Source organism: Chelon labrosus (assembly GCF_963514085.1).
Source record: "Chelon labrosus genome assembly, chromosome: 11".
Taxonomy (NCBI): Eukaryota; Metazoa; Chordata; class Actinopteri; order Mugiliformes; family Mugilidae; genus Chelon; species Chelon labrosus.
This window is the reverse complement of record NC_140344.1, coordinates 20257402-20284788: the sequence shown is the minus strand read 5'-3', so window position 1 is coordinate 20284788 and position 27387 is coordinate 20257402. Positions and strand designations below refer to the sequence as shown.

The following is a 27387-nucleotide window of genomic DNA, read 5'->3' as shown; positions in this document are numbered from 1 at the left end:
CTGATTCCATCTGACTTGTTCTTTATAGTACAGCCATAATACATTTATCAGGCTTAACATTGTGACCACTTATCTAATATTGTGTAGGTCTCCCTTGTGTCGCCAAAACAGTTGTGACTCATCAGAGAATAGACACAGGCCTTCTGAGTGTGTCCTGTGGTGTCTGGCAAGTTAGTGGGGGCCTTTGGGTCCTATGGGTTGAGGGGAGGGGTCTCTGTTGATCAGGCTTGTTCCAGTGCATCCCACAGGTACTTGATCAATTTGGGATCTAGTGAGTTTGGAGGCCAGGTCAACACCATGTTTTGAAATGTTCCATGCATTCTGCTGGGGATGGCTGCTGCCATCAAGGAGTCTCATTGCTATGGGGTAGGGCTGTCTGGTCTGGTCTAGGTGGGTGGTACATGTCTAAGTAACATCCACACAAATGCCAGGTCTAAAAGTTTCCCAGCAGAACATTGCATCGTCACAAGATGGTCAGTGTTATTCACGTCTCCTGCCAGTGGTCATAATGTTACGCCTGACTGGTGTATGTACACGCCTTACACACTTACACTTCAGATCCCTCAGCAGCTTTCATGAGTGTTCACAGACTAAAACACGGATCAGGGCCCCTCAGTGTTGGCGACACAACAGGACAAAACACAACAGGAATGTCTATTCAGGGCCACACAGAACAAGTGTAGGAGAGAGACACATGTACAATGACTTCAAAGGGCTGGCTTGAGACAGGCATCGGGCTAATTGGAAAGCTGCTTTGAGAGCATGAAAGGACAGAGAAAGGACTGCGTGTTGCATGTGTGTGTGTGTGTGTGTGTGTGTGTGAGGGCGTTTAAGAGACGACCAGAAAGAGTGAAGAAGAAAGACCGTTGACAGACAGCTCATCTTTTCCCATGAGTCTCCAACACTGCCAACAGGAAACCTTTTGCAGGCAGCACTATTAAGTCCATATTTTGGCACGCACGACACATCTTATTTCAATGCCCTTGTCAGTCTGTCGATGCAGCAATAAGCTCGAATACTTACAGCGGTTTACCACGGAGGTAACAAACAAGTCCAGCTCATTACCACGGAAAGTGCAGCTACACAGCTCATTACGGACGGCTCTATTAGAGAAACACAAGAATAATTCGGTACAGTTTCTTTCTGGGAACTGCAACACTCCCAAGGTGACAGGCCCAATTTTAATGGACACAACTGTGTTTATTCAACGGACTACAATCATTCATCCCACGCGCTTCTAAATGTTATGTCGCGGGGAGCGTGGGGAATGATGCACGGCGCCGCAACACTGCAGTGTACAACTGCGGTCGCACGGCGGGCGCGTGACGGCGGACAGAGGGAGATAAGGTAGGGATGATGCTGGACGACTGTGTATCTTGCTGAGGGAAGTGTAGACCAATTACTCAGCGCAAATATTGACTATACTATCCTTGCCCCTGCACACCCATAGTCTGCCGCCCATCTTTCCCCCACCTTTCACCCCCCCGCCTGTGTCCACTAAGGCTCCATTTAGACTGTTAAATCACAAAGTGGAAAGACATCCGCCGGATACTTTTTTTAATTTGCATTTACATTTTCAGCTACTTCCCTGAAAGTTTCCGCAGTTTACTCTTCATCTTCGGCTCGGCTGCTGTTGCTGAGAGTGCATCCCTCTTACATCAATTACAACTTGAAATAATAATTACCTCCCTGCATAAACACAATTCTAATTTCCCCAGTGGATAGGAATAATACCAAAAACAGACAAAATCCTCTAATGGCAAACCCATCCCCGATCCGTCTCACGTTGAGGCATGAGTGACTTGCGAGATGGGCTCCGTTGCCGCGTTTCAAAGAGCTTCAATTACCTCATCCACAATTCTTCTTCGTTCCCATTAGAAATCCCGATTAAAATATGTAAATATGTTTTGTTTCAGAAGTTTAATTGCAGTAATGCACCTGCAAAGGCAAGTGAGACGGAGACCATAACTGAAAAAGACATTTCTGGGTTAAGTGTGACCTTGAGAAACGTCACAATCGAGGGAACAAATCAAAGTGATCCGACGCGCAAACAGAATTATAGAAATTAAAATGCTGTCGGCACGGCACTGCGAGGACCTGGGAACACAGTCTCTCAACTGGGTTGTCAGTTATTCGGTAACTTCGGCCACTGTCGGCCCATTTGAACAAGCAGAAATCAAGTGAATGCATAAATGGCAAGCCTCCAAGTTTCGAGATATTCCACGGGTGCACTTCATACATAATGATTCTGGAAATGGCAGCCCGGAGACGTCGGCGCACCCTCAGCGATTCTCTGAATATGCAAAGACAGGTCCAGCCACCCACATCTGCCACTGTCTTCCAGGTCTTATGAATAGTTTCATACCAAATGTCAGTATGCTGCCCCAACATCGGACAGCTAATTGGGTACTAAAATCTATATTACTCTTGACAGTAGCTACTGAAAATTTAATAAACCTTAAAGCATATGGATGGCTCCTGGGTGTGTCTAGACTTTGGTTTGTGCTATCAGATCCCAGACAGATAGAGGAAAGCACTGCGGTGGAAGAAAACATCCAAAAGAGATGCAATAAGGAGCAATACTTGGAGCTCGGAAAAAAGCCAAGAAAAAGACGAGTGGATGAAAGTGAACAAATGAGAAGTGAAAATCAGGGTAGGACCGGACAAGAGTTGCATGGATCATTTATGAAGGGAGAAAGGGAGACGAGTATTAATAAAAAAACAGAGAGGTGGACAGTAACATCACATTCTGCCATTGGGTTTCCAGTAATAGCCACCCTAAGAAAGTTCTATTCCCCATACTCGGCACACAAAAGGTCAGCGATATAAATCTATATCCAAGATTACTATTGGCTTGGTTGTTACTGCTTTAACCCCATCTTCCTGAGTGGGCTTAGATATCTGACCTGCATTGATTCGCCCTGGGTAAAAGGTTGAGCCTCAGATTGAAACAGAAACGGAAAATTGATTGGGCTGACTTTGTATACTTTCTAAGCCCGAGTAGAAAAGAAAGAAATACCAAGGCCATGGAAGAGGCATCACGATTCATTCTTTATAGAGGGGAGTTGAGGAGCTCCACAGGAAATTACAAGAAAGGGTTTTGTGCCCAGAAATAATCCCACGTTCTCCCGAACACAGGCTTCTTTTCATCAGCAACACGCCGCGCTGGCTACGACTACCTTGAGTGAATTATTAAGTTTGAAGCCGAAATGGAGCACGCCAAGTTACACTGCAGCCTGATAATGTCAATACAAACATGGAGGACATGTCTGCTTGTGTGTCGGAGGAGGAGGAGGAGGAGGAGGGAGGAGGAGGGAGGAGGCAATCAATACAGCCTCGCTCTGAATAAAAACTAGCCTCCTCAAGTTCAAGGATAGAAACTTATTTTTTCAATTACACACAACTCTTAATGGGCTGGCTCTACACGCTGGAGGCTCTGAGGCGCAGTGGGGCGCTGGAGGTGATTTGGCTGTCTCTTTCATTGTGTGTGTGTCTGTGTGTGGCAGAGATAGAGAGAATTCCTCGGAGAGAGAGAGGAGAAAGATTCTCCATCCCATTCCTTCGGCTCACTGAAGCGTCCAGTATAAATAAGCACAAGTGTATAGGACCTGGTGTGCATCAATTAAAGACACCCTACAGACAGACACACTGACAGGGTAGCATAAGCACAAAGCAACGGAGCAAGCAAGGCCCTAATGGGGCCAGATAGAGAAAAGGGCAGCCATGCGTGACTCAGTCATGCAGCAAGCCAGAATAATACAAAACCAGCTACATTTAGGCCCCCGTCTCTTTCAGCTGCCATTTGCCTTTTTTCAGCCTCCAAGCGAAAATCTGCCCCGTGAATTCATTTGTTTCTCTGCGTCACCGGCTTCATAACCTGCGATTTAGTTACCATATCTGCAGCGCTAGTAGGCAACAAAAGCTAAATGAGCAATTGACAATACGGCTAAATGAGAAATTGAGCTAGACCCCCAGCTGATTTTAAACCTAATTTAATTTGAGAAGAGCACAGACAGGACAAAAATATTTACACCAACAGATGCACGCCAAGTTCACTCGAATCGGTCAAGAGTCAAATACCTGATGAAGTAAACACAAAACAAAAGCAGATGCCGAAAGCAATTAGGCATTCAAAAAGTGCTCAATCAAAAGTGATTAGGCAGATTTTAAAGTGGCAACCTCGAAGATTGGTAACACAATTGAGACTGAGCCTATGGCTCACTGATGAAAGTATTTCAATATTTATATGTATGCTTTATTACAGACTGGGTATCTGTGGACATTCCAGGGTAAAAAATGCCGTATTAAATTACTTTTTCTTTATACAGATATCTGGGTATGAGTGTAGAATGCTAAATTGATAATAGCTGATGGGTTCAGAGATTGCTGCTAATGCAGACTGGAAACGTTTCCTGCTGCTACAGCCTCACATTAAGAGCATTTAACTGACAAGACGCAAGCAAACAGGCTTCATCCAAACTGCATCTGCAAAACAATTTTGCCTGTGTATAAGTCTGAAATATTGCAGGGAGGAATGGGCTGTTAGAAGGAAAACTGCATGCGAGGGCTAGGAAACAGACTCTGTTTATTGTGTTCTTCTATTTGCACACTTCATGCTGTGTGCAGCATAAAACCACCACCAGCCACCAGGACCAAAACCTGCACTAGATTAGCTATTTTGTTAGCTAAGGTAAAAATTGCATTGAAAAATAAAACTGGCTCATTCCACTCCATTCTGCTTGGCCCGTGTACATTACCTCATATTACTGTACAAAGCTGTGATGCACCTTCATGAAAACAGTCGTAGTGAGCACCAAAGTTATACTGGATCATCAGTTCGTTGAATACACACCAAGCTATTTGGCGCAGTAGGCGATGGACCTCATAAACCATATGTCCATATTTCCACAACAGAAATCTGATTGTGACACTGTGATTAAGTATTTGGAATAACTGCAGTGTAAGAGAATGCAAATATGTAGCAGACTGAATGATGCATCACTTTCTCCTAACAGAAACTAAACTCCCATGAAGGTCAAACTATAGGAAGTGAAGAAAAAATTAGCATATGGTATACAACGTCTGCATGCAACGACTGAACTCACTAATGAGAAAAGTGCTCCAAATAATTAGGGGCTATATTACTGAAGAATGTGTGTGTGTATAATGGTTTTCAATAACACTCATGCAATGAAATCTGCCATCAGACTTCAATCACCACAGGCAAGACCTCTAAAACTTTAATGCTTTTATTTAACATGTATGCACGGTCTTTACCTCCCATCGGTCCATTGCTGATGTATGCACAAGGCTGCATTCCTATGTTTTCATTCCCAAGCTGCTGACTTTGCGCCGTGACTGGTTAACTCAATATGTAGGCCATCTCTTTCATTGTAGTTTTTAATGTGCAGCGCAGCATGCTCCAAAAATAAGGCTTACTCGCAAGAGAAAACAAGTGGGGCTGATGCGAGTCAGTCTTCCCCGCCTCTGTTGTTCCCAGAATAAAGGAACGGATATGAGAGGTCAGGAAACAGGACGTCTTCCTTCTCATTTGCATTTCTTACATCCACACGGCAGAATCCAAGAACTAAACATACATTTACATTTTTGAACACTCGCTTCTAACTTGACTTTACACACACACTTTTCACAGTTTTGCCCGTCTACGCCCGTCTTCCATTTCAGCATCCTGTTTCCATGAGACGGCCGTGGACACTGGTGCTTGCAGCTCTGCAGAAAACCCCAACACGAGTAATCCTACGACCAGACGAGGTTTAAACAAATCCCATATTTACCCGTTTGCAGAAAAAGCATTTGGAGTTGAAAACAAAAGCACTTGCCCCTGGAATGCCAGATAAATCTGCAAACTACCTCGGAAAAATATGCTAAGTGTATTGGGTCAAAATAAAATTTCTAAGCAGCTCTTCAACGCTCCAAAGCAAACGAGCCTAACAGCAAACTGTTTGGGTAATAACTTTTCCCAAATGTCGCCATAATTTGCACTTTCAAGTGCTTTATATAATACTGCTGAACTGCACAAAATGTTTTAAGAAAGACTAACAATAGAATAGTTGTGAGTTTTTTTTATGCAATCCTGTTTACGCTTTTCCTAGAAGTTAGAAAAGAGGACTGTGGTGGAGCTCCGAGGCGGCGTGGTTTGTCATTTTTAATGAAATCTAAAGTTGCAGGCTTTTAGGGGATGATTAATGAAGACACATCGACTTCTCATCTGATCATCATCACTCCACTTGTTTACTGGATATCTGAACACAGCCACAACAGCTGAGGTTAATTGTGCTTTTAATTTGTGATGCAGTTTTCCACTGATTATGTTCCAGATTTAGATCATGATTTAATATACCAGGCGCAGGCTGGAGATAAAAACAAACACTAGATATTAATAACTTCTTAAACTGAAGACAAAATGAGAAGATGTTGGTGACAATGCTCAGTCCATAAGTTATTGTTTCCTCTTACCATATATATAGGTGCTTTTACAATCAGCTGTAATGTCAAACTGTATTCTATACCGCATAAACAGCTAGATATACCACGGTGAGTCAGAATACAGAATGACTACCAAACTGGAGGTGTCTGCGTCAAGGCATCAAATATCCCAAAAAGCAAAACTAATCTAATCAGCTGCTGTTGTCAGAAGGTGCCAGTGAAGGCTTACATTTCTGTTTGGGACTTGAAAACAAAATAAGCTGCGCTTCTCAATATGCATTCCTCTCTATACTTTTGTTCTTGTGAAACACCACCACTCACTGTCCAATTATTGTTCCTATTCAAAGTCTGCATCTGAATTCAAAGCGTGGTCCAAATGCCTGGATGCGTTCCTGCCCTGCCTATAGGGAGGTAATTTTTTCCGGCATCCCGGAATGTGTTTGCCAACAGCCAAAGACATCGACCACCCACCGAACTTCATAAAAGAAGAAGAAAAAGAAGAAGGGGAAACAAATCTCATTCAAAAAAGGAAAAGGAAGTGAGGAGATTTTTTTTTTATTATTTCTAGTTGTAAGTAAGAAATGCCATGATTCGAAAGTAGACAGAAAGGACTACATGACAATGACAGGCCTCACATCACATGGAAAGGACCACATCTTTCTCTCTTTAAGCTAAAATAGCTGTTGAGTCAAATGTTCACCACATCTGAATGAATGTACATGGAAAGTGTGTGACTGAGGACATGTTTTTGCTGTTTCCATCAACCTTTTCTTAAGGGATCCTTTAAAATGCTCTTGAGAGTGCATTCATAGAAACACGGCAACTGTATACTGAGTCTTTGTACAAGGCTGTTATTTATTCTCTAATGTACGGAGGTTTTCAAACCACACTCCTGATGATGAGGGCAAGAAGACTGTATTTCAGTACATACATCCCACCGTTGTTCAATGATGCCTGACAGTTTTGCATCGGTTACTGTCTATATTTTTGGAATAAGTGTAATGATTCTCAATGCAACCCATTTCAAAAAATGCAATTTTGTAATTTGATTGGAAATTTACAGCGGTCACTCACTGACTGGAGAAGTAAAAAACATTGACCATCTTGTGACAATACAATGTTCTGCTGGACACGGCATCATTCATGTGGATGTTACTTAGACATGTACCACCCACCTAGACAAGACCAGGCACCCCCACCCCATAGCAATGACACTCCTTGATGGCAGCAGTCATCCCCAGCAGGATGCAGCCTGACACAGGCACACACACAAAAACGGTTTAGGAACAATTAAAAAAACATGAAGAACAGCACAAGGTGTTGACCTGGCCTCCAAATTCCTCAGATCTCAAACTGATCAAGTATCTGTGGGATGATCCACAGAGGCCCCTCCTCTCAACCCATAGGACCCAAAAGCCCCCCACTAACAACAATCTGTTGCCAGACGCCACAGGGCACCCTCAGTAAGCTCATGTCCATTCTCTGATGAGTCTGTTTTGGAAGCACAAGGGAGACCTGCACAATATTAGGAGGTTGGTTTTAATGTTGTGGCTGATCAGTGTATATGCAACACAGTCATTGTTATTGGTAAGAGACAGACTTTTGCCACCTCTGTTCCACACAGCGGTGCAGCCACTTATACTTTCCAATGCATTGTATTAAAAATTTAATGTGTAGTAGTTTTTCTATGCCTATAGCGTTTTCAGTACACTTGGGAGTGTAGGCACACACTGTACAGATAGTCATAGTTAGGTGGCCAGTCTTTGTGTGTGCTGCCGGATACTCTGCAGTCAGACCCCATGGTGCTTATTGGTACGGTATATATACAAGAAAAATCATAATTTCCTTCTGTGTGTTTGATTCAGAGGAAGAGTGTTCCTGTGAAATGGAAATGTCTGCTACATTCATGCTCTCTACTCATTTTAAGTCTATCGGGGTTCCATGCATATACACACAGCCAGAGCGGGATATAGACAGAGCGGAGGAGGCACACTGAGAGAGAAAGTTAAACAAAAGCAGCATGGTTGCTGCAGATGAGAGCAAAATAATGTTTAAGAATCCTCCTCCGTCACCAGTCAGCGATGCACTGATATTGCGCTTTCCCCGTTTCACACGGCACGCAGAATATTTCCGTCACAAAACAGCCTTGTGCTTTTCTGAGCCCCACACACATTTGGCGGTACAGCTAATGACAAGAAAATTTCCGTATGCCGACATCCCGAGGAAACAACATTAAGCAAAACGGGACTTTCTCAACTCACCCCTGAATTTAATGCTAAACAATCATAGAACAAACACGCCTGCACAGGAACAGCAGTTAAGTAATTTAAACAAAATGTGCAGTTTCAGTGTTCAGACTGATGTGTAGTTAAACCATTAGCATAGCAGTGGTGGGTGGGATGTAAAGCCACTGCACCTAATGGGGTTTGGAACTTTTGATAAGAAACAAGCAGATGTACTATTAATCTTTTCTGTCCATTTATTGAACATGTTTTCATGGGGAAGAAGAAGATATTAGACGGAATATTATTCAGTGCAGAGCATTTTGAGCAGATGTCTCTGGAGGTGACTGTAATCACCTTGTAATCAAGTGAAATCTCTAGTCCGAGTTTGAAGCTGTAAGAAAAGGAATTAAATAAACTCAACTTACAAAGATTTACAAAGCCGGATCACGACAACCAAATTGAATCGGGAGACCAGGGGCATCCCAAAAAGTCTCCCGCTGTCAAACCAAATCTAAAAAAGCCTCGAGGACGAACCCTCGCGAGGAAGGAGTAATTAATTCTCAGCGGGATCAGCTACAGCACTGGTCGGCTCCCGGTTGGTGGGAAATCAGCTCAATACCACATCGTGCGTGAGGAGAGAAGCAAACAATGGGCGAGCTTGTCCTCTCTATGTGATGACGGGGGATTAGGCACCGTCCATGCAGAATATCAGGTTTGTTTGGAGGCTTAACATTTGCTGTTTACCGTAATTAGGACACTGGCTCTCAAGGCAAAAAGCCTCCGAACTCTTTGAGGAGTCAACCATGATATTAGGTCTGGTATTCTCACTGTAGTGTTGTTGTATAAAAATTTAACAGAGAATTGGGATTGAACAAACTAAATATTAATATTATCAACCTGCTATATTAACGGTGCATGTTCACAGTTGTGAGCAGATGCAAAGTGAAAAGCCAATATATGTCATTCAGTTTCTATAGTTTCTATAAACAAGGCTAATACAGCAGCACGCTGTCTCCAAGTGCACGTTATTATTGTTTCTTGCTGCAATGAATTTATGTATCTTGTGTCAGTCAATACGCCGGAGTAAACAGAGCACATCCGCCCTGCGTACAGCATCAACACAGACATTGAGGGATAGCCGAGATTTCAGAGAGCGTCACTCGGAAAAAAAAACAGCTGCCATTACCTCGGGACATCCTTGTAGCCAATGCAAACGCGCGCGTTCACCACAGAATTAAGCGAGCTCTACCACGTGGGTTTAGCCTCAACGGAGAGTTCACCGGCAGTGCAGCGCGAGGCTGTCTGAAGTTTGCAACGCCTCGTGAGCCTTCTGTTCGCTTCATAAAAACTAAAACAGGAACTTTATAACCTGATAGCATGACTGCGCCTTCTCCTTCTTGCTTTAGCTACCATTTCATTTGCGCCTACAGCTATGCAGTCAGTGCTCACTTCTTCATATCCCTGGCAAGACAGGCAAGACTTCTTGGCCTACCAGCATTAAATGCGCTCCACTATGTGTGAGGTTTAGTAGACGTGACAGCGATATAAATAAAGTGGCATAATATCTGGTAACAACAAGTTTATTGCTGGATGCAGCACAAAATCAAAGATTTTGGGGGGTTTTTTGCCACGAGGATGTGACCACACAGCCACTAGCAGGCTCTGACAAAGGCTCTTAAAAGACCCAGCCTTGTTAAAGAGGCTGCATTATTGATAGTGCATCTGTGGGACTGGAATAGCACCAGAGTGAGTGTGGAGCGAGGCAGAGAGACAAAGACACAAAGACAGAGAGAGAGAGAGACGGTAGCAGATGGAAAAGTCAAACTAATGTCAGAGGTAGAAACTGTAATTTGGAACGTGTAGCACTGACTATACAGTATCTGTGTTTACACACGCTCGTAAAAATTAAAATTCTCTAATGATCCACTGATGGCTGCTTAAAATCATTTCACAAAATCCCACATAACACACATAAAAAAAAAAAGGGTTTGGCTTAACTAAATAAATGCTGCAGGGTAATACATACACGGATCTGACGCTGTGGAGCGCACTGGCCACTATGCATGTATGCTTTTAATGGGGTGCTCGTACCAAACCGCTTCCCTAAAGCTATTTCTGTGCTCTTACATATGGAAACACTGTGGGAACACAGAGATACAACAAACTTGCAGCCACAGCTGTCTGGAAACATGAGCACAACACAGTTCCATTAACCTCTGTGTTATCATTACGCAGCCAATCAAACAGGCTTTGCAATCGCTGCCATACTGCCTTTGGATCTTGGTAACACTGACAGGCCAAATTAGCCTGGCTTGGATAAATAAGGCGGCATTAATCACACACAAGGGTCTGCCATTAATCTGGGATCACAGATCACACTGAGCCTATAAACCCACATCACCAGGCTGCGTATACGCCGTTTAGAGTCTGTATCTGTGGTTTCATTAAAACCGACATCAGGATATAAATGCATTCAAATGCAAGCTCAATGCTGAGGACATACAATCCAGTGCAACAATGTCACTGGTTGCTGGCCCGCTGGCAGTATAAGGTGTTTTTGAAAAAAGTTGTTTTGTTGCGGTTTTCTTTTAACCACAGTTTGGCTTGGGTTTCAAGGAAGCAATTGTCCATCTAATCCTCTAAGGGATGACAGGGGCAATTTCGAGAGGATCCCAGCCTATTAACATCACCTTGGGATTACCTTCACAGCAAGGAGGAGCGGTTGGAGGGAAGCAAGGATGAGGAGGAAAATGAAGGTTAAAATGAAATCTCGAGGTTAGAAATGCTCACCGTTCAATTGTGGACAAAAAACTATGTTATACACTGCCTGGCCAAAAAAAAAGTGGGCACCTGGATTAAACTAAGCAAATAGGTACGAGGCTCCTATTGGATAATTACTGCATGGGCGACTATCTTTCAGCTGGCAACAATATATTTAACCCCAACTGATGCAATGAGTAGATTCTCATTTCTAAAACAACCATGTCTAAAGACACATCCCATGGTCGTGGGAAAGATGTTAGTCTGTTTGAGAAGGGTCAAATCATTGGCATGCACTAAGCAGAGAAAACATTTAAGGAGATTAAAGAAACTACTAAAACTGGGTTAGGAACTCTCCAACGTATTATTAAAAACTGGAAGGATGTAAGTTTGGTGAAATCAAATTGAAGAAAAGCAACAGTAGAATTTAGGGCTATGTGTGTTTAAGAGCATTTCCACATGAACAATGCAAAGGGAACTCAAGGGATTGGGACTGAACAGATGTGTAGCCTTAAGAATACCACTAATCAGTGAGGCTAACTGGAAAAAAAGGCTAGAGAGCATAAAGATTGGACTCTGGAGCAATAGAAGAAGGTCAGGTGGTCTGATGAGTCCAGATTTACCCTGTTCCAGAGTGATGGGGGCATCAGCGTAAGAAGAGAGGCAGATGAAGTGATGCACCCATCATGCCTAGTGCCTACTGTACAAGCCTGTGGGGCCAGTGCTATGATCTGGGGTTGCTGCAGTTGCTCAGGTCTAGGTTCAGCAACATTATGTGTCCAAAGAATGAGGTCAGCTGACTACCTGAATATACTGAATGACCAGGTTATTCCATCAATGGATTTTTTCTTCCCTGATGGCACAGCCATATTCCAAGATGACAATGCCTGGATTCACTGGGCTCAAATTGTGAAAGAGTGGTTCAGGGAGCATGAGACATCATTTTCACACATGGACTGGCCACCACAGAGTCCAGACCTCAACCCCATTGAGAATCTTTGTGATGTGCTGGAGAAGGCTTTGAGCAGTGGTCAGACTCTCCCATCATCAATACAAGATCTTGGTGAAAAATGAATGCAACACTGGATTGAAATAAATCTTGTAACATTGCAGAAGCTTATTGAAACAGTGCCACAGCGAATGTGTGCTGTAATCAAAGCTAAAGGCGGTCCAACGAAACACTAGAGTGTGACCTTTTATTTTGGTGGTGACTTATTTTTGAGCAGGCAGTGTATGACGCAGCTTCGAAAACTGATGGAAGAAAATCTGCCGAATCTGTGTCATCTGTGGGATGCAGACTGATCTGTGTCAGGGCGCATCCTGCTGGGGATGGCTGCTGCCATCAAGGAGTGTCATTGCTATGTGGTGGTGGTACCTGCTCTGGTCTAGGTGGTGGTACATGTCTAAGTAACATCCACACGAATGATGCTAGGTCCAAAGGTTTCCGAGCAGAACACTGTATTGTCACAAGATGGCCAACGTTATTCACTTCTCCTGTCAGTGGTTTTAATGTTGCGGCTGATCGGTGTATTTCCTCATTAGTCCTGAGGAAGAAGCTTCATACAAACGCCTCCTTCATTCTGTTCCCTACACTGACCATCAGCGGCACAGAACTAAATGTCAACACTGCCCTGCGTCTCTTTCATCATGCAGTCAACTGTCGCAGAACACACCGGTAAACAGGACATACCCTTCATCCGCTGCCGTGCTGCAAGAAACCTTTACTGAGCAAATTGGCATTTCAGCAGAGAACACCAGATACTGAGGAATGATCCAGACACAGGCACTGAGGGAATCTGACGGAGCTGACCTTATGATACACCTGTGAGTCTCTCTCACACCATGTTCCAGTTTGCTTTGAATTGCTGAACTTTAGCTCTGGATACGACAAGAGGAAACCATTAAATAAATGAATCACAGCAAACACTGCTTACCTACTACTTCACAAAACCTTTAAGCTTTCGAGCTGCTAAATGAGCTGGAAAATGACAAGCGGGGATTCAAATGTCACAGGTGTATGGGCAGAGAGTCTATCTAATTTCATTTAGGAAAAAAAAGCGATGCTTAAGAGATGGAAATTGGACTATTAATTCCTCTTAGCACATGTAGGCTCATTATGCACAGTGGAGAAGATGTACTGTAAGCAGAGAGTATGATGAGAAGAGTGAGAGGGAGGAGGGAGACAAATTGCACCCTTTTGCTTAAAAAGTGCCTAGGGAAAGAAAGAGAGAGAGAGAGCGAGATAAAATGATGGAAGTGAGGGGCGCACAACAAAAAAGGCACAGGCCGCCTTTGTCTGTCTTTCGAGTCTGTGTATTAGCAAGTAATGAGTTCCTAATTGTGTAGCCAGGCCATGGAGTCACTGCAGGGGTTGAAAGGCACTGGGAATTAACTATATCTGTGAAACGCACCGGGGCAAAGAGAGCAACAGACGAACAGAGAAACAGAGCACCAGGTGAGCAGGAGAAGACATAAAGGGGTGTGAGACAGAGACACTATACTAAGTAGAAGGGGTAAAAGGGAAAAGACGGGGACCTTTGAATGGGAATGTTTCAACAGAATGCAGATTAGGGAAAAAGAGAGCACGTGACTGCGCTTTTCCCATGTCTGTTTCCTCAATCTCTGTCTTGCATGGTTTAATGTAATATCTAATGACAGAATGGTAATTGAGGGCCTTGGTTTAAAAGGTATGGGGGCATGGATAGTTGTCACAGTGGCAGCCTAAAAGGTCATTCCAATAGGATTTCCGTCGATGTGAAAGGCCAACTTAGACAGAAGCAACGTGACAGGAAAAGACATGAATGGGGAGGTCCAGACAGTGACAGGCAGTGGTGACCGAAAGATCTAACGTTCATTAGGGCTGGGTTTAGAAAAATTTATATCAATTCATTTTTGATTCATTCATTTTTAAGTAAAAGATGTAGCAGCGTTTTGGATTTAAAAGGTATTACAGAAATGAAAAACAGAAGAAACAGAAAGGAGCTGAACAAAAGCAAAGCCGTTTGCCAGTTGTACTGACTATTTCTAACGAGAGGATGCAGGAAACGGATCTTTTTTCATATCAAGAGTGATTTGAAGTGATTTGAATCGGAAAATTTATTTTTTCAACCCTCTCCTAGAATTGAATCAAAATGAATCTGGACCTTGTAAGTCCTCATTGAACTGATTCTGGAAATCAGTAGCAGTACCCAGGATTAACCTTGATATGAACGTAGGTGGCTTTATAAGGCAGTAAAGACGTGTTTTTGTGGTCTTTTAGAACATCACTGCATCAGCAAGACACTGCAGTTTAGTGGCGAGGTGGGAAAAAAAGAAAGAAAAATGTTAAAACACTTGACTATTCATTATCTATATTAAATGTTTTCACTCACTGCACATTTTCCTCATTTTGTGCCAGCCTCCTACTGGGTGACAAATTCTTCCTATCTGGTCAAGAACAGCCTAGGGGTATCTCAAGTTCCATTACTCTCTGTAAAGCTTCACTCCCTCCTCTTTGTGATAAAAACTGGATTTGTGAGAGATGTTAATATGTGTGTTTTTCCCCTGCCTCGATGTGTCAGGTCGTGTGTACATACGCAGGTGTGCGTACAGTATTTACTCATCTAAATCTGTCTTGACAGGGCTTCAGTGTCGACGGTCCCCACCGTGTCTTCTGGTTGCCACTTAATTCTCCTTCGCTGGTGAGCCCACTCCCCCTGACTTCACTCCCTGTATTACTCAGACTTGTAATTTTGTTACACGGAGCCTTGGTCCTCTGTGTTGTCATGGTAATGGCTAAAAGCGCTCTCGCGCTGCACTGAGAAAGGGCTTCATAGGTCTCATGTTATGAAAGGCGACCGTTTGCCTTTCACCGCGCTAACACGCCGGTGCACCTGCTGTTCAATATCACATGCGAGCTCACATCCAAAGCTGCGGGGTCTTGAAGCCTCTATAGTTTCCCCCCGGGTCAACGTCACCATCTCCTCAGACATTCTTCCACCTGAGCCGTCGTTTCTGCTGACCTCTGGCCCACATCGATTTGCTTTAGCGTCTTGCTTGACCAGGCGACTGAACACATATCATTCTGCAGAATGCCATCCACCTCATTTCTCTTCACTGCTGCTTAAACTGCCGCCATCTGTGGTAATGGAATGAGGGGTGGTGGTTGTGGGTGGAGGAGGTCTGACAGAGATGCACTGTTTAAAGTGCTTTGCACAGCACCGTCAGACACCGAACCAAATGAATACGAATGGCCCGCCGTAAAAGCAGCACCCGCTCTTTGGGTCTGGTTTAAGAAGGGTTTTTCCCCCTTAGTGGGTTTATGAGCTCTCATGTGAGTTTGTGGTGAATTAATTAGATTGAAGACTTTCCCCATTACTATTCTGAGCTAAACTGGAGTAGGGTCAAGCCACACAATGGCACTGCATTGTTGTGTTGTAACATGTGGCTATTGTAATTCCACATAAACTCCTCAATAAGAATAACCAGGCACAAAATGATTGAACTTTCAATTGGCTGCAGAGGGTAGTTTAAAGTGTTTCATAAAACGTATCCCTCATAAACAATTTAACCTTCAATTTCTTCATTTCCTAAAATTGGCAGCTTCCAAGCCAAACTGGTCCTCTGCAGAGACTTGGAGGGAACTAAACAATCCCAGATGCAATAAATGACAATGACTGCGCTGAACAAATGATAGATACCCATCTTCAGACATAAACAAACACAGTATACCGATCAGGCATAACATAATGACCACTAACAGGAGAACTAAATAACTTTGACCATCTTGTGACAATGCAATGTTCTTCTGGGAAACTTTTGGACCTGGCATCATTTGTGTGTAGATCTTACTTAGACATGTACCACTGACACTCCTTGATGGCAGCAGCCATCCCCAGCAGGATGCAGCCTGACACAGGTGCGCACACAAAAAACATTTAGGAACAACTCAAATTCCCTATATCCCAAACTGATCAAGTATCTGGAACAAGCCTGACCCACAGAGACCCCTCCCCTCAACCCATAGGGTCCAAAGGCCCCCACTAACAACATTCTCTCTGATGAGTCAGAACTGCTTTGGAGGCACAAGGGAGGCCTACACAATATTAAGAAAGTGGTCATAATGTTACGCCCGTTCGATGTATGTGGGAATGTATGTTTGTCACCGTAAAAAAAAGGACATTCGTGCTGTGAAAGTGTCATTTGTGAAGTGTCGACAACAACATGAACAATTTTGTGTGTGTGTGTCTGTGTGTGCAAATGCAGTAAAGAGTGTGTGACTGACGAGAGAGGTCAGTCAAGGAGGAATCTATCATAATCCATCATAATCAGCTGCCGTGCTGTTCCTTCAGGACAGATGAGCTCCTGACCCATGGCGGACACGGTGGAGATGAGAATCACATGAGGGTGAAATGCGATGTTTACCAGCATGACTGGTTTCTGTATAAGACATTTTCAACTCGATGGGAGGGTACGCAGACAATGCAAGCAGGTCAAAGCGTCTATAAAGTATATGCTTATGAAAGGAGGACGGGTCATTTTTGTCTTGTTTTATTTCCAGCGAATGCACATTTGTTATTTTGGTAGACATGCTGTAGTCGCTGCGTTAAGACAAAACTGTATCCGGGAATACAGTGTGTGCATTTTGTATGTTTAAACATATCGGGACCTAACAGTACTGCGGTCAGTTGTACAGCGCCGTGTCAGGACATCAAAAGCCTCAGAATACCATTACACAAGTCTCCAGAGTGCATAAAGTACATTAATATAAAGTTCCATCAAAGTCTTTGGAAATCCCACCAATCCTTCATTAAGTATCTGGAGTCATTAGGTGCAGGACGGCGAGCCTGACGTATCGTCCTGGGCATAGAAGAAATTAGTCAATTCTAGGCCTGCAGCTTCTCATTAGAGCAGGCTGCACAGAGACGGACTCAATTACCATCCCTGACACACTAGACCCTGGCAAGACTAATAGTTCTGGTCTCATAATGACCTAAGCTAGGGCTGAACTTTTTGCTCTGCCCCCCTCCCCCCATCGCAGCAAACCAACCTCCACTTCTCATTCGCTCTGTTCCGCTTTCAAATCTCAGAAGATATAAAAATGAATTCAGCTCTTCATTCCTGAGGAGCGGGAACTCCCTTTTGTCTTTGGTATTCTGTGAAGAATTGAAAAGAATTCATTTTGTGGCTCAGCGCGAAGGGGTTGCTGCCAAGCCACGGTTGACGGGGACGCAGCATTTAAGCAATTAACATGGGCTTTGCATTTGATTCTGGCTGGCGAGGGTGCCTCTGTAAACGGCAAGCGGGATCGGGTGATTAGTTCCTGTGAAGATGAGCGCCTCGCCTCTTCTGGTTCCCGTCCAGGAGGGGATTACACTTTTACACATACTGCACATATATTTTGCAACTTACACAAACACAAACATATACACTGACTCAAAGGAGCGACTGCTAGAGAAAGAAGGCTCAAAGCGTGGCCCCTGCTTCAGCGGGACAACAGTTGAAGGGGTTAAGCTTTTATTTGTGACATGGCAGAGGTGGCGTTAGGTCTCTTCCACACATTAACTTCCACCGTCTGCATCCCTTCACCTCTCCTTCCTCAGTTAGACAGGACAATTATCCATCTTGACCCTTTTATTATCCATTTATCAATTTCTCACAAAGACTAATTCTTTGGATTCAACTCCGTTTAATGAGCAGGTTTTCAGACAGGAAATAATCGGAAACTCAATGTCAATATCAACGGGTCTTGAGTGAAAACTCTGAAATTAATTGCGACAAATAGGCAATTATTTGAAGTCAGACGAATTGAGATTGATCTTATTTGTTCATTTATGCACCAGCCTGGAGGAGGGATATCAAGTGCACGGCGGCTTTTATGTCCCCGCACTGGAATTTCACCTGAGAGGTTGCTAAATCAAACGAGCGAGCAAATTGGCACTGTCAACGTAATGTCAATCTGGCGAGAAAAAAAAAAAAGAACGGAGGGTGCCATCTATCCTTCGTGCTTCTCCCCACAGACAGGGTTAGATATCAGATTTAGTCGTCCTCTCCTCTCACTCAGTCAAACACTCCTGTTCCCAGAAGCACGCTGCTGAAATAAGGCACATAACGGCAAAGATGCATTTTGCATAAAACAAAAACTTCACGCTTCGAAAATAATATGTCAGAATGCTGTCTGTAAAAACATAAAGATATACTTTGCTCGTGGCGAGGGGGAAAAAAAATTAAATCAGTGCCTTCCTTAAGTTTCACACGCTACAGCGCCTCAGTTATAACTGAGTTTCACTTCAGCAAATGGCTTGTTCCATGGAGCCAGTATTTTTGATGTGTTTGTCTCAGACTTAAGAGTCCACCCCTGACCTATTGAACAGCCCTAAATTAGTGAGTTGCGCACTAGAAGGAGAAGAGACAGGTCTCCGTAATCCTGAAGATTAATCTAATCCCGCAGATGAATGCATTAAAGCTGCGCTCCCAAATAACATTAAGGCAATTTGCATATTTATCGCACACGACTCTGAGTGCTTACGTAACAACACTCGGCACACAAAAGAGACAAATGAGGAAAATAAGCGTCTGGCACGATTGCGATCAAAAAAGTGAAAAATAACCATTTTTCTTCTGATAAGAGGGTTTGGAAAATTGCATCCAATTATAGCATTCAGGGCCGGTGGATGGATTTGGGCCACGCACCAGAATGATGAAACTGCCAGAGCTGTATCCCAATTACAAAACAATTATGTTTGAGGCTAAAGGTGAGTCCACACAAAGGTTCAATGCTGCATAGTTAAGCGTTTGGCAGCTGTTATGTACAGTCTTCCAATATAGATAAATAACTTGTTAGGCAGCATGGAAATCAGTTCTAACATTTTTGTATACTTCTTTTGTTTGTATGTTTATCTTCTTGTGGCTAATATGGACTGAATTAATGAGAGATCATACGCCGATCAGGCATAACGTTATGACCACCTTCCTAATATTGTGTAGGTCTCCCTTGTGCCTCCAAAACGGTTGTGACTCATCAGAGAATGGACATGGACCTTCTGAGGGTGTCCTGTGGTGTCTGTTGTTAGTGGAGGCCTTTGGGTCCTATGGTTTGAGGGGAGTGGCCTCTGTGGATCATAGCAGATACTTGATCAGTTTGGGATCTAGTGAATTTGGAGGCCAGGTCAACACCTTGTGCTGTTCTTCATGTTTTTTGAGTTGTTCCTAAACCGGTTTTGTGCCTGTGTCAGGCTGCATCCTGCTGGGGATGGCTGCTGCCATCAAGGAGTGTCATTGCTATGGGGTAGGGGTGCCTAGTCTGGTTTAGGTGGGTGCTACATGTCTGAATAACATCCACATGAATGCCAGGTCCAAAAGTTTCCCAAAAGAACACTGAATTGTCACAAGATGGTCATGTTATTTACTTCTCCTATCATGGTGCTGGTCATAATGTTATACCTGATCGGTGTATATATATAGCCCTGAATTCACCTCATGTATTCAGGAGTCCATTTTCAAGGCCAAATCATGTGAGAATCCAAAAATATTCAACCGTGCTCACACCGGCGCACAAACAAACAAACGGAGGATCATCTGCCCTGATGTTGTCTCCGTGTTTTTGTTGACCTTTAAGGTAGAGTTTCTTTGGTTTGACAGAGGGATGTTGGATTTTCAGTCCAAAATAGCCCGTCAGTGTCCACACTGGCTGCCACGGTGGCTGTGAGACACAGTACAGCAAATGGCTGCTGACCACAGGGGACAGCAGGGGAGCCAGCTGTCAGCGTGCCAGCCTCCGTTCCCTGTCCGACAGCAGACAAAGCCACACGGGAGACACATACAGCAGGTCATTCTCCTCTCAGCGGGGGCACCTTGGATAAAGATAAAAGTCGGGAAAATCAGGGCGAACGGGCCAGGGCAAAATTGAGAAAATGCTGCGTAAGCTCCAAACAAAATAATCCATAGCTGACTCACAGGCCTGTATTTCTAAAGACATCACAGCAGATCACCTTGTCAAGGTCGGGCATTTTAAAGAGTCAAAAACTCCGGGCACGGCTCAACAACAGAGGGACGGCGATCCGGGCTGCTGCCAACAGCTCGGGCCCCGTCATAAAATACTGATGTAGACAATTTAAAATACATAACATCAATCCAGCATCATTAGCTGGCAATTACGTTGTCCATTGTGGGAGTTTTGGACATGTGTAGGACCCGCATAACAACGCTGAACAGGTTTCCTCCAACTATACAGAGCAACAACACGATGTTAATAGCGCTCATTTAACTTGAAGTACAAACTGATTACATGCAGAAGTGAGCTTGCGGTGCACAAATAGGACTGATTTATTCAGAGAGATGGTTTGGAGTAGATGTGTCCGTTAAGATCAGGTTCATCAAGGGCCATCTATCTCGGAGTTAACTCATACTCCAAAAGACATACAGCAGCAAGGACACAAAAGAGGCCGGGCTGTCACGCGGCTGACACGTTCCACAAACCCTTTTTTTCGTGAGCAGCTCAATCATGAACTTTATTGCTCTTTGTCACGGTTGCTGCAGATTACACACACAAATGATACGGACCTATAAATTAACTCGATTTGACTTTTATTTCAGCAGTAAAAATTCCTAAATTCTGATTAAATGCGCAGCAATGAATGTCAGATGTGCCTGATCGTTCCTTTCCTCCTGTTTAATTCTGCTGAGGCACCCCCTGAGTGCTACTCCGCCTTACAGAGACAATGGATGGGATGCTGCAGCTCCACCGATCTCGACGAGCACAGGGTGTTTTTACCCTCAAGGCTTATTCAAAGCTGAAACTGTAAAAAACAATGGGATATCAGTTAAGGAAAGTGATTCTGTTTGAACTGATGATAGCGTGTGCGGCGAGGGGGTGGGTGGGGGGGGTTCTTAAAAACATATGGACTTCTTAAGTTCATCCACCTCGCCTCCGGGTAAAAGTTGAAACATAGAGAGTGCTGAATGTACTATTTTCTTAGTTTACAACAGAAAAACTTCACAGTGGAAGGTACATTAAATCTGCTTCTCTCTCTCTCTCAGCTGCTCATACAAGATATGCGCCCATTTGCATGTGCTATAAAATACTTACAGAGAGTGCAGCACTCTTAAAAATGCTCCCCCAAAAAATATATATATATATATATAAAAATAAATACACTCACCGCTTATTTCTTGTAAACAAACTTCTCAGCACATCTCAAGTTGGCTTTTGGCTCTGGCACTGCAGACAGCTAAAATCAATATCGAGCACAGACTGTACTCACGGTTAATCCCACCTGGAATAACTATAGAATGTATACGATGTACTGAGGTAATAAAAATACAGAGTAAACACTGTATAAGAAGAGTACAGGTTGACAATAAGAAGGAAAAAAAAGACTGAATGGCCAGCGTTCTTGAAACAACTCTCTTCAGCAAATAAGAGGATCCATCCGCGGTTTGATCTTGGCACGCAAGGACAACTTGGATCGATATAAAGCAAGCATCGGGGATTAGCGAAGCCTCTGCATCAGTGCATGGCAAATTAGCAAAGATCAATCCAAAATCAATATGTAATGAGCTGTGTTTTTCCAGTATATTTCAGCCGTTCCCTGTTTTCTCTTTCAACCCTAACACGGTAGGGTTCGTGAAATATTCAGCGTCATGACTTATAGATTAAAGATGCCCAGAGACTGGACAGAGCACCTGCACCCCCCACAGCGAGGAATACAATATTATTTACACCAGATATGTACCAGTTATCGGTGAAAGCCGTAAAATAAACATAAAGTGCAGCAGTGTTGGAGTGATTATCCCACACAGCACAAAACTGCTCTGTAACCAAGGTCAGAAATATGACTCCAGTCATGTGGCTTTGTTTAACAACTCTGGGAACTAAAAGCCTGGCTCTGCTGGCTCTGCTTAATCCCGGTCCTTCTCAGCACATGCAACGACGCCTGCAAGCGTATCAACCACGTCTGCCAGCGCGCACGAAACACAACATCTCTGTCTCTCTCTTTCCTGTTCCAAAGACACGCAAAGATAAGCACAGACACACGGAGGTTTAATGCGCCAACTGGGCTGTGAAGCCGCAGTGCAGAAATACAAAGCACAATGAGCAGGAGACCGCGTGACTCTGTTTCGCCTGTTCAACGAGAGAAATGACCCAAGCAGTCTTGTCAGTCTGCGGATACTTATGAAAATATCCTCCCACCTGGTCTGTATGTGTGTGTGGGTGGCCAAACAGGCAGTGTAGCACAGATCATGTGGAAGGATAAGGATACTTAAGTCAGTCTATACGCATGGTGCGGTGTTTTCACATTCAAGACACTGCAAAAACAAAGTAACCCCAGCATGTGCTTGTTAATTTGGAGTGCACATAGGAGTGCTAGGTTGTGTTGGGTGAACTAACAGCCTGAGTGCTCCACTCAGGGTGCATCACACTAACATGTAAAGCATTGAGGTTTCATTCAAAATTCCTCATGCGGGCAAGACACGGGCTTGCAGATAGGGCCGGGTAATGTTAAAATCAGCAAATCAAATCTGCAGGCAATGTAAAAGCTTAGTAAACACATGGAAACAAACTTTTATTGGTCCATGTAAATACGTACATGCTAACACAGCTGCAAGAGATGGTAAAAGTTGACGTTTTTAATAAGAATCCAGTTTAACTCCCATTTTCCAGGTTCCAGGTTGTATTAACTAAACTGTGGATTGTCGAACACACTGTTCTGACTTCGACTCAAACCAAGTGGTGAAACATTAAAACGAATGAATCATTTGCAGTGCTGCACCAACGTCCACTAACCAATACCGAAGTATTCACTGAGGAAAGAGCAAAGAATATAACAGAAAAGAACCGATAGTTAATGAACCATCACTACCTGAGCAGCTCATAAATGAGGACCGTAGATAACCGTACTCATGCTAGTTCCTCACTACGCAGACCGATATGTGCCGAGTTTTTACCTAAGAGTTTACGATTAGTTCCGTGCTAACGAAGCAGCTAATTAAAACCGTATCATTAACAGAGGCTCTTTGATAACTCATCATTAGTTAGTCCTCGATTTGGAGCTATTCAGGAACCGCCCCTAAAGGATTCATTATTCAGTGGTTACTTGGAAACGAGGCATGTTTTTGTTTTGTTGGTGCACCATATTGAAAAGTATTTTTTTTTATTTTGAAGCATGGATAACCTTTTTACTGTGTTGCAATTCTTACAGTCATTGCAACACAGCCTTGGTTGAAGTTGCTGGACGTTCCCACGGTGTTACTGAGTTATTGCGTGTTAGTTGCAAATGTGTTAAAGAAGTTAAAATGTGCAAAATTCACCCGACTGTTTCCATATGTGCAATATATTCAAAGCTGCAATTGCATATAGCCAACAATATATTCTGTTCAACGCTGAATATTTGGAAAAACACTACAAGTGGCCCACAAAGCAAACCCACACCATTCACACATATCTTACTTGCCTTACTATTTTTAGCACAGACTCTGCACGGTGTGGGAAGTTCTGCCAGCATCATTTTCTATTGCCATATCTTCAAATGTTAATATTGCCATTACCATTTATGGCCCCGCTCCAAAAACCAAATTCATTTGGATTTATTTTTTTTATTATTATTATTCATTTCTGGGCTAAATGTCAAATTAAATGTCAAACATTTTGACGGAGCCTATACATAATAATGGTTCATATATAAGCTAGGATATTAACCAATACCAATGTCCTGCATGATAATGATATTGGCTGGTAATAGCTATGCCCTATTCTAACTTATAGACTAACTTACACACAACACACAAGATGATATCTAGCTGACATTATGGCCCTCGTCAGATTATGAGCTAATAAAACGCTGAAGCATAATTTGCTTATTCGAGGCTGACAGCGTATAACCATTACTGGAGAAAACAAACTACAGTAATATTCTGGGAGAACATTTTTGACATTAATCTTGGGTACATGCTCCGTCACACCGGCACAGAAAACTAGTTAAAGGATTTGGCAGCTCACACCAAACCTCTGTTCGGCACCGAATCACATTGACCTGAACATATTTCTTTTTCACGTCAGACATTTTGACTCGTCTTTGCAGGAAACCACCGGGCGCTGCTGATCACATTCATGACGGCTCTATTGTTTGCTGATGCCCCAGTCAGCCAACACAGAGTGACAATCCACAATACCAGGATCATCCAACTGAAACAGCTAAAAGGAAATACGTGCAGGAATTATAATTCGTATCTTCTTTGACTCTGAATCAGTTCACAAATGTCAAAGATTGTTTCATGATAATTGTAGTTAACAATATTAAGTGCCGGCCGCTCAGCAGTGTGGGCACAGGGCAGCAGCTGGACTTTGACCTTCATCAAAACCAATTAGCTTAGCTGTCAGTTATGGTTTCATTTGGAGGTCAGAGGGCAAAGGAAAGGAGGCGGCGGTTTGGGATAAGCTGGACCAAAGTAGGTGATAAAACACTAGGACTGAGTTCAGTTCACAGATGAACTTTTGTAGGTTAAAACTAAGAAAGTGGAAAAAAAAAGCCTTAGTTGTCTCATATAACAGTGAAGTTGTCAATTAAAGTTTAACTTCTTTGGCACTGGCTGCAGGCTTGCCATTAACATTACCTGCAGCTGCGGCAGAAGTCTTGGCTTTTAGGGCGTCAGATACTGTAACCCTCCTCAGCTTTTAGACTTACTGTATATTGTGCAAACGTGCGAGACGTTTTGTAATCCACAATTGCGACTGCTTTCAACTTGCCATTGCGCCGGACTTCAACAAGTTGCAGGGGTGACGGAGTCTGACTCTTTCTCTCTCTAACTCAGATGCACAGGTATCAAAATATGGAACTGATTCAATGAACAGGAGTTAGTTCTTGGTAGTAAGGACGTAATTCGTCCTTTCGTATTTGTTGAAAGAACAATCAATTCTGAATCAAGTTCTGAACCTAATTATCAGTTACACTTGTAATTGTCCTGGTGTGACTGTGCAAATATCTACAGGAAGGTACCTGTTGCATCTGTGAGCCTTTTGCCCATTTAAAACACCTGAAATACTAATTTTCCTGAAATAATAATTTAGCACATCGAGATGTAAGGGCTGTGACACAACAAGCCAACGCTCACCCATTTTCCAGAGTCTGACCAGCTGGACTAGTCCGCTTTTTCCCAGTGTGTACCACACGGCTGGCACTAGCCAAACCCCCTTGAGTCGGCAAGGAAGAGCCAGCGCACGATAAGAAAAACGGAAGTGAAAGCGCACACAGGTGGATTTCCTTCTTTATCTAATCTGAACATTCGAATGCACACCTTTCACAACGGCAGTCATCTAGGATAAATAAAGTGTGGACCAACTGATCAGCATGATTTGCGACAGGCCAGCTCTGTACAACGCTTTGTAGCTCTTCTTAGCTTCCTAGCATCCCAGCTAATGGTAGCTCTTCCAGTTTTCCAGTTATTTCTTTAGAGGTGCAGTACGTACATATGTACCAGCTGGCCATTGGCCAAAGTCTTTGTGTAGTGTTCAAGGAAAAGTTCTTGGGCCAGAAACAGACAGAGCGAAGCACCGTCACAGTCAACTTGTGTTGCTTTAGCAATGGCTTAGTTTTCATGGTTTACCTCATATTAAGTTGACTGAGGCATCAACAGTGCTTCAATTGTTAGACATGCACATGCACAATGAGCGTAAATTATCATCACCAGGAACATTCAGACTTATTTCTAAACAACCTGAAGAACTTGCTGGAGGCTATGTCTTTTTAAGAGGAATTACAAACAAGCTTTTGCTCCAGTATTTATATAGTAAATGTTATCTTTGTAACTCCTTATCAAGACCATAACACTACTTCGAGGGATTTTTTTTCCCCCCTGCCACTGATTAGTTTATCGCACATGTTAATGTAGCTCCAAGGATATCATTGAAATGAACAGTTGGGATTTACTGACTAGACTAACAGTTCAAATCTGCACCTGCATGTTTAACTGCAGTAAAGTGTCAACTGGCTGTCCTAAGTTTAAACTCCCACTGTACAAACGTCCTTCAGTGGGCCTCAGCTGCCATGGCCGGGGCTGGAGAACAGATTGACTTGTCAACACTGCCCTGTCAACAACCTCTAGTCATAACGTAACGGAAGAGACTACAGTCTCATCTTTACACACGGAGAAAACATATGGTGGGTGGACGATGTTTCTAGCATAGGGTTAGGGTTAAATAAATAAAAAATATTCCCACTCAGAGGTGACGGGGACATCATGCACCCTCTAATACATTCGACATGAAAAAAAAAACAAAAAACTAACACTCCATTTTCCAGACACACACGCACAGAAAAAGTCAATTCAACCGATATAAATGAAAAGTCTGACTTCTTTTCCACAAACGTCTCTCCAATAAGTTTGAGCGAACTCGCCGAGTGAGAAAAGAAATCTCTGAAAACCTTCAAAAGATTTTACACCCCCCTCCTCCTCCACCTCCTCTTCCTCCTCTCCCTCTAGCCCACCCGTGCGGTAGCGAGACCGCGCCGTGGCAACGTTAGTTTCCGTGGAAAAAAAAGAAAAAAAACTTACCGACAGTTCTTGAGCCTGACCCCGAACCAAGCAGAAGGTACCAGATCCACATCATACGGTCGACGTGTCCCACCCCCCCGGCCTAGTCTCGCTGTCCTGCCCCGCCACGGGGCCAAAAAACCGGGGGCAAAAAAAAAAAAGAAAAAAGAAAAAAGGAGCGGATACAAACTTATCCGACACAGCAACTCTTGCTCGTTACTTTTTAAGTTTGGTTCTGTTTGTTCCCTTCCGGTAAAACTGGGGGGACGTTTGGAGAGGTTTGGACAGCAATATGGAGTCCGGTTCTGGGAAGGAGGGGGGGAATGGGGGGAGGCGTGTAAGCTGGAGCCGGAGCTGGAGCTTGAGCTGGAGGGGCTTCGAGGAGGCGGCAGGCAGGCTGTGCTGGTGCGGAGAGAGAGGCGGAGTCGTAATGCAGAGAGCCGGACAG

The 27387-nt window shown here is 43.5% G+C and overlaps 1 protein-coding gene across 1 annotated transcript in view; it reads right to left on the bottom strand.

Moving 5' to 3' along the window:
* Window positions 1-27192, bottom strand: part of ldlrad3 (low density lipoprotein receptor class A domain containing 3) — a 77383-nt gene extending 50191 nt beyond the window's left edge. Inside the window, exon 1 of the mRNA XM_084555608.1 lies at window positions 26961-27192. Coding sequence (XP_084411734.1) covers window positions 26961-27015 — 55 coding nt within the window. The 5' untranslated portion in view covers window positions 27016-27192. The remainder of the gene's footprint in view (window positions 1-26960) is intronic.
* Between the last annotated feature and the right edge of the window lie 195 nt (window positions 27193-27387).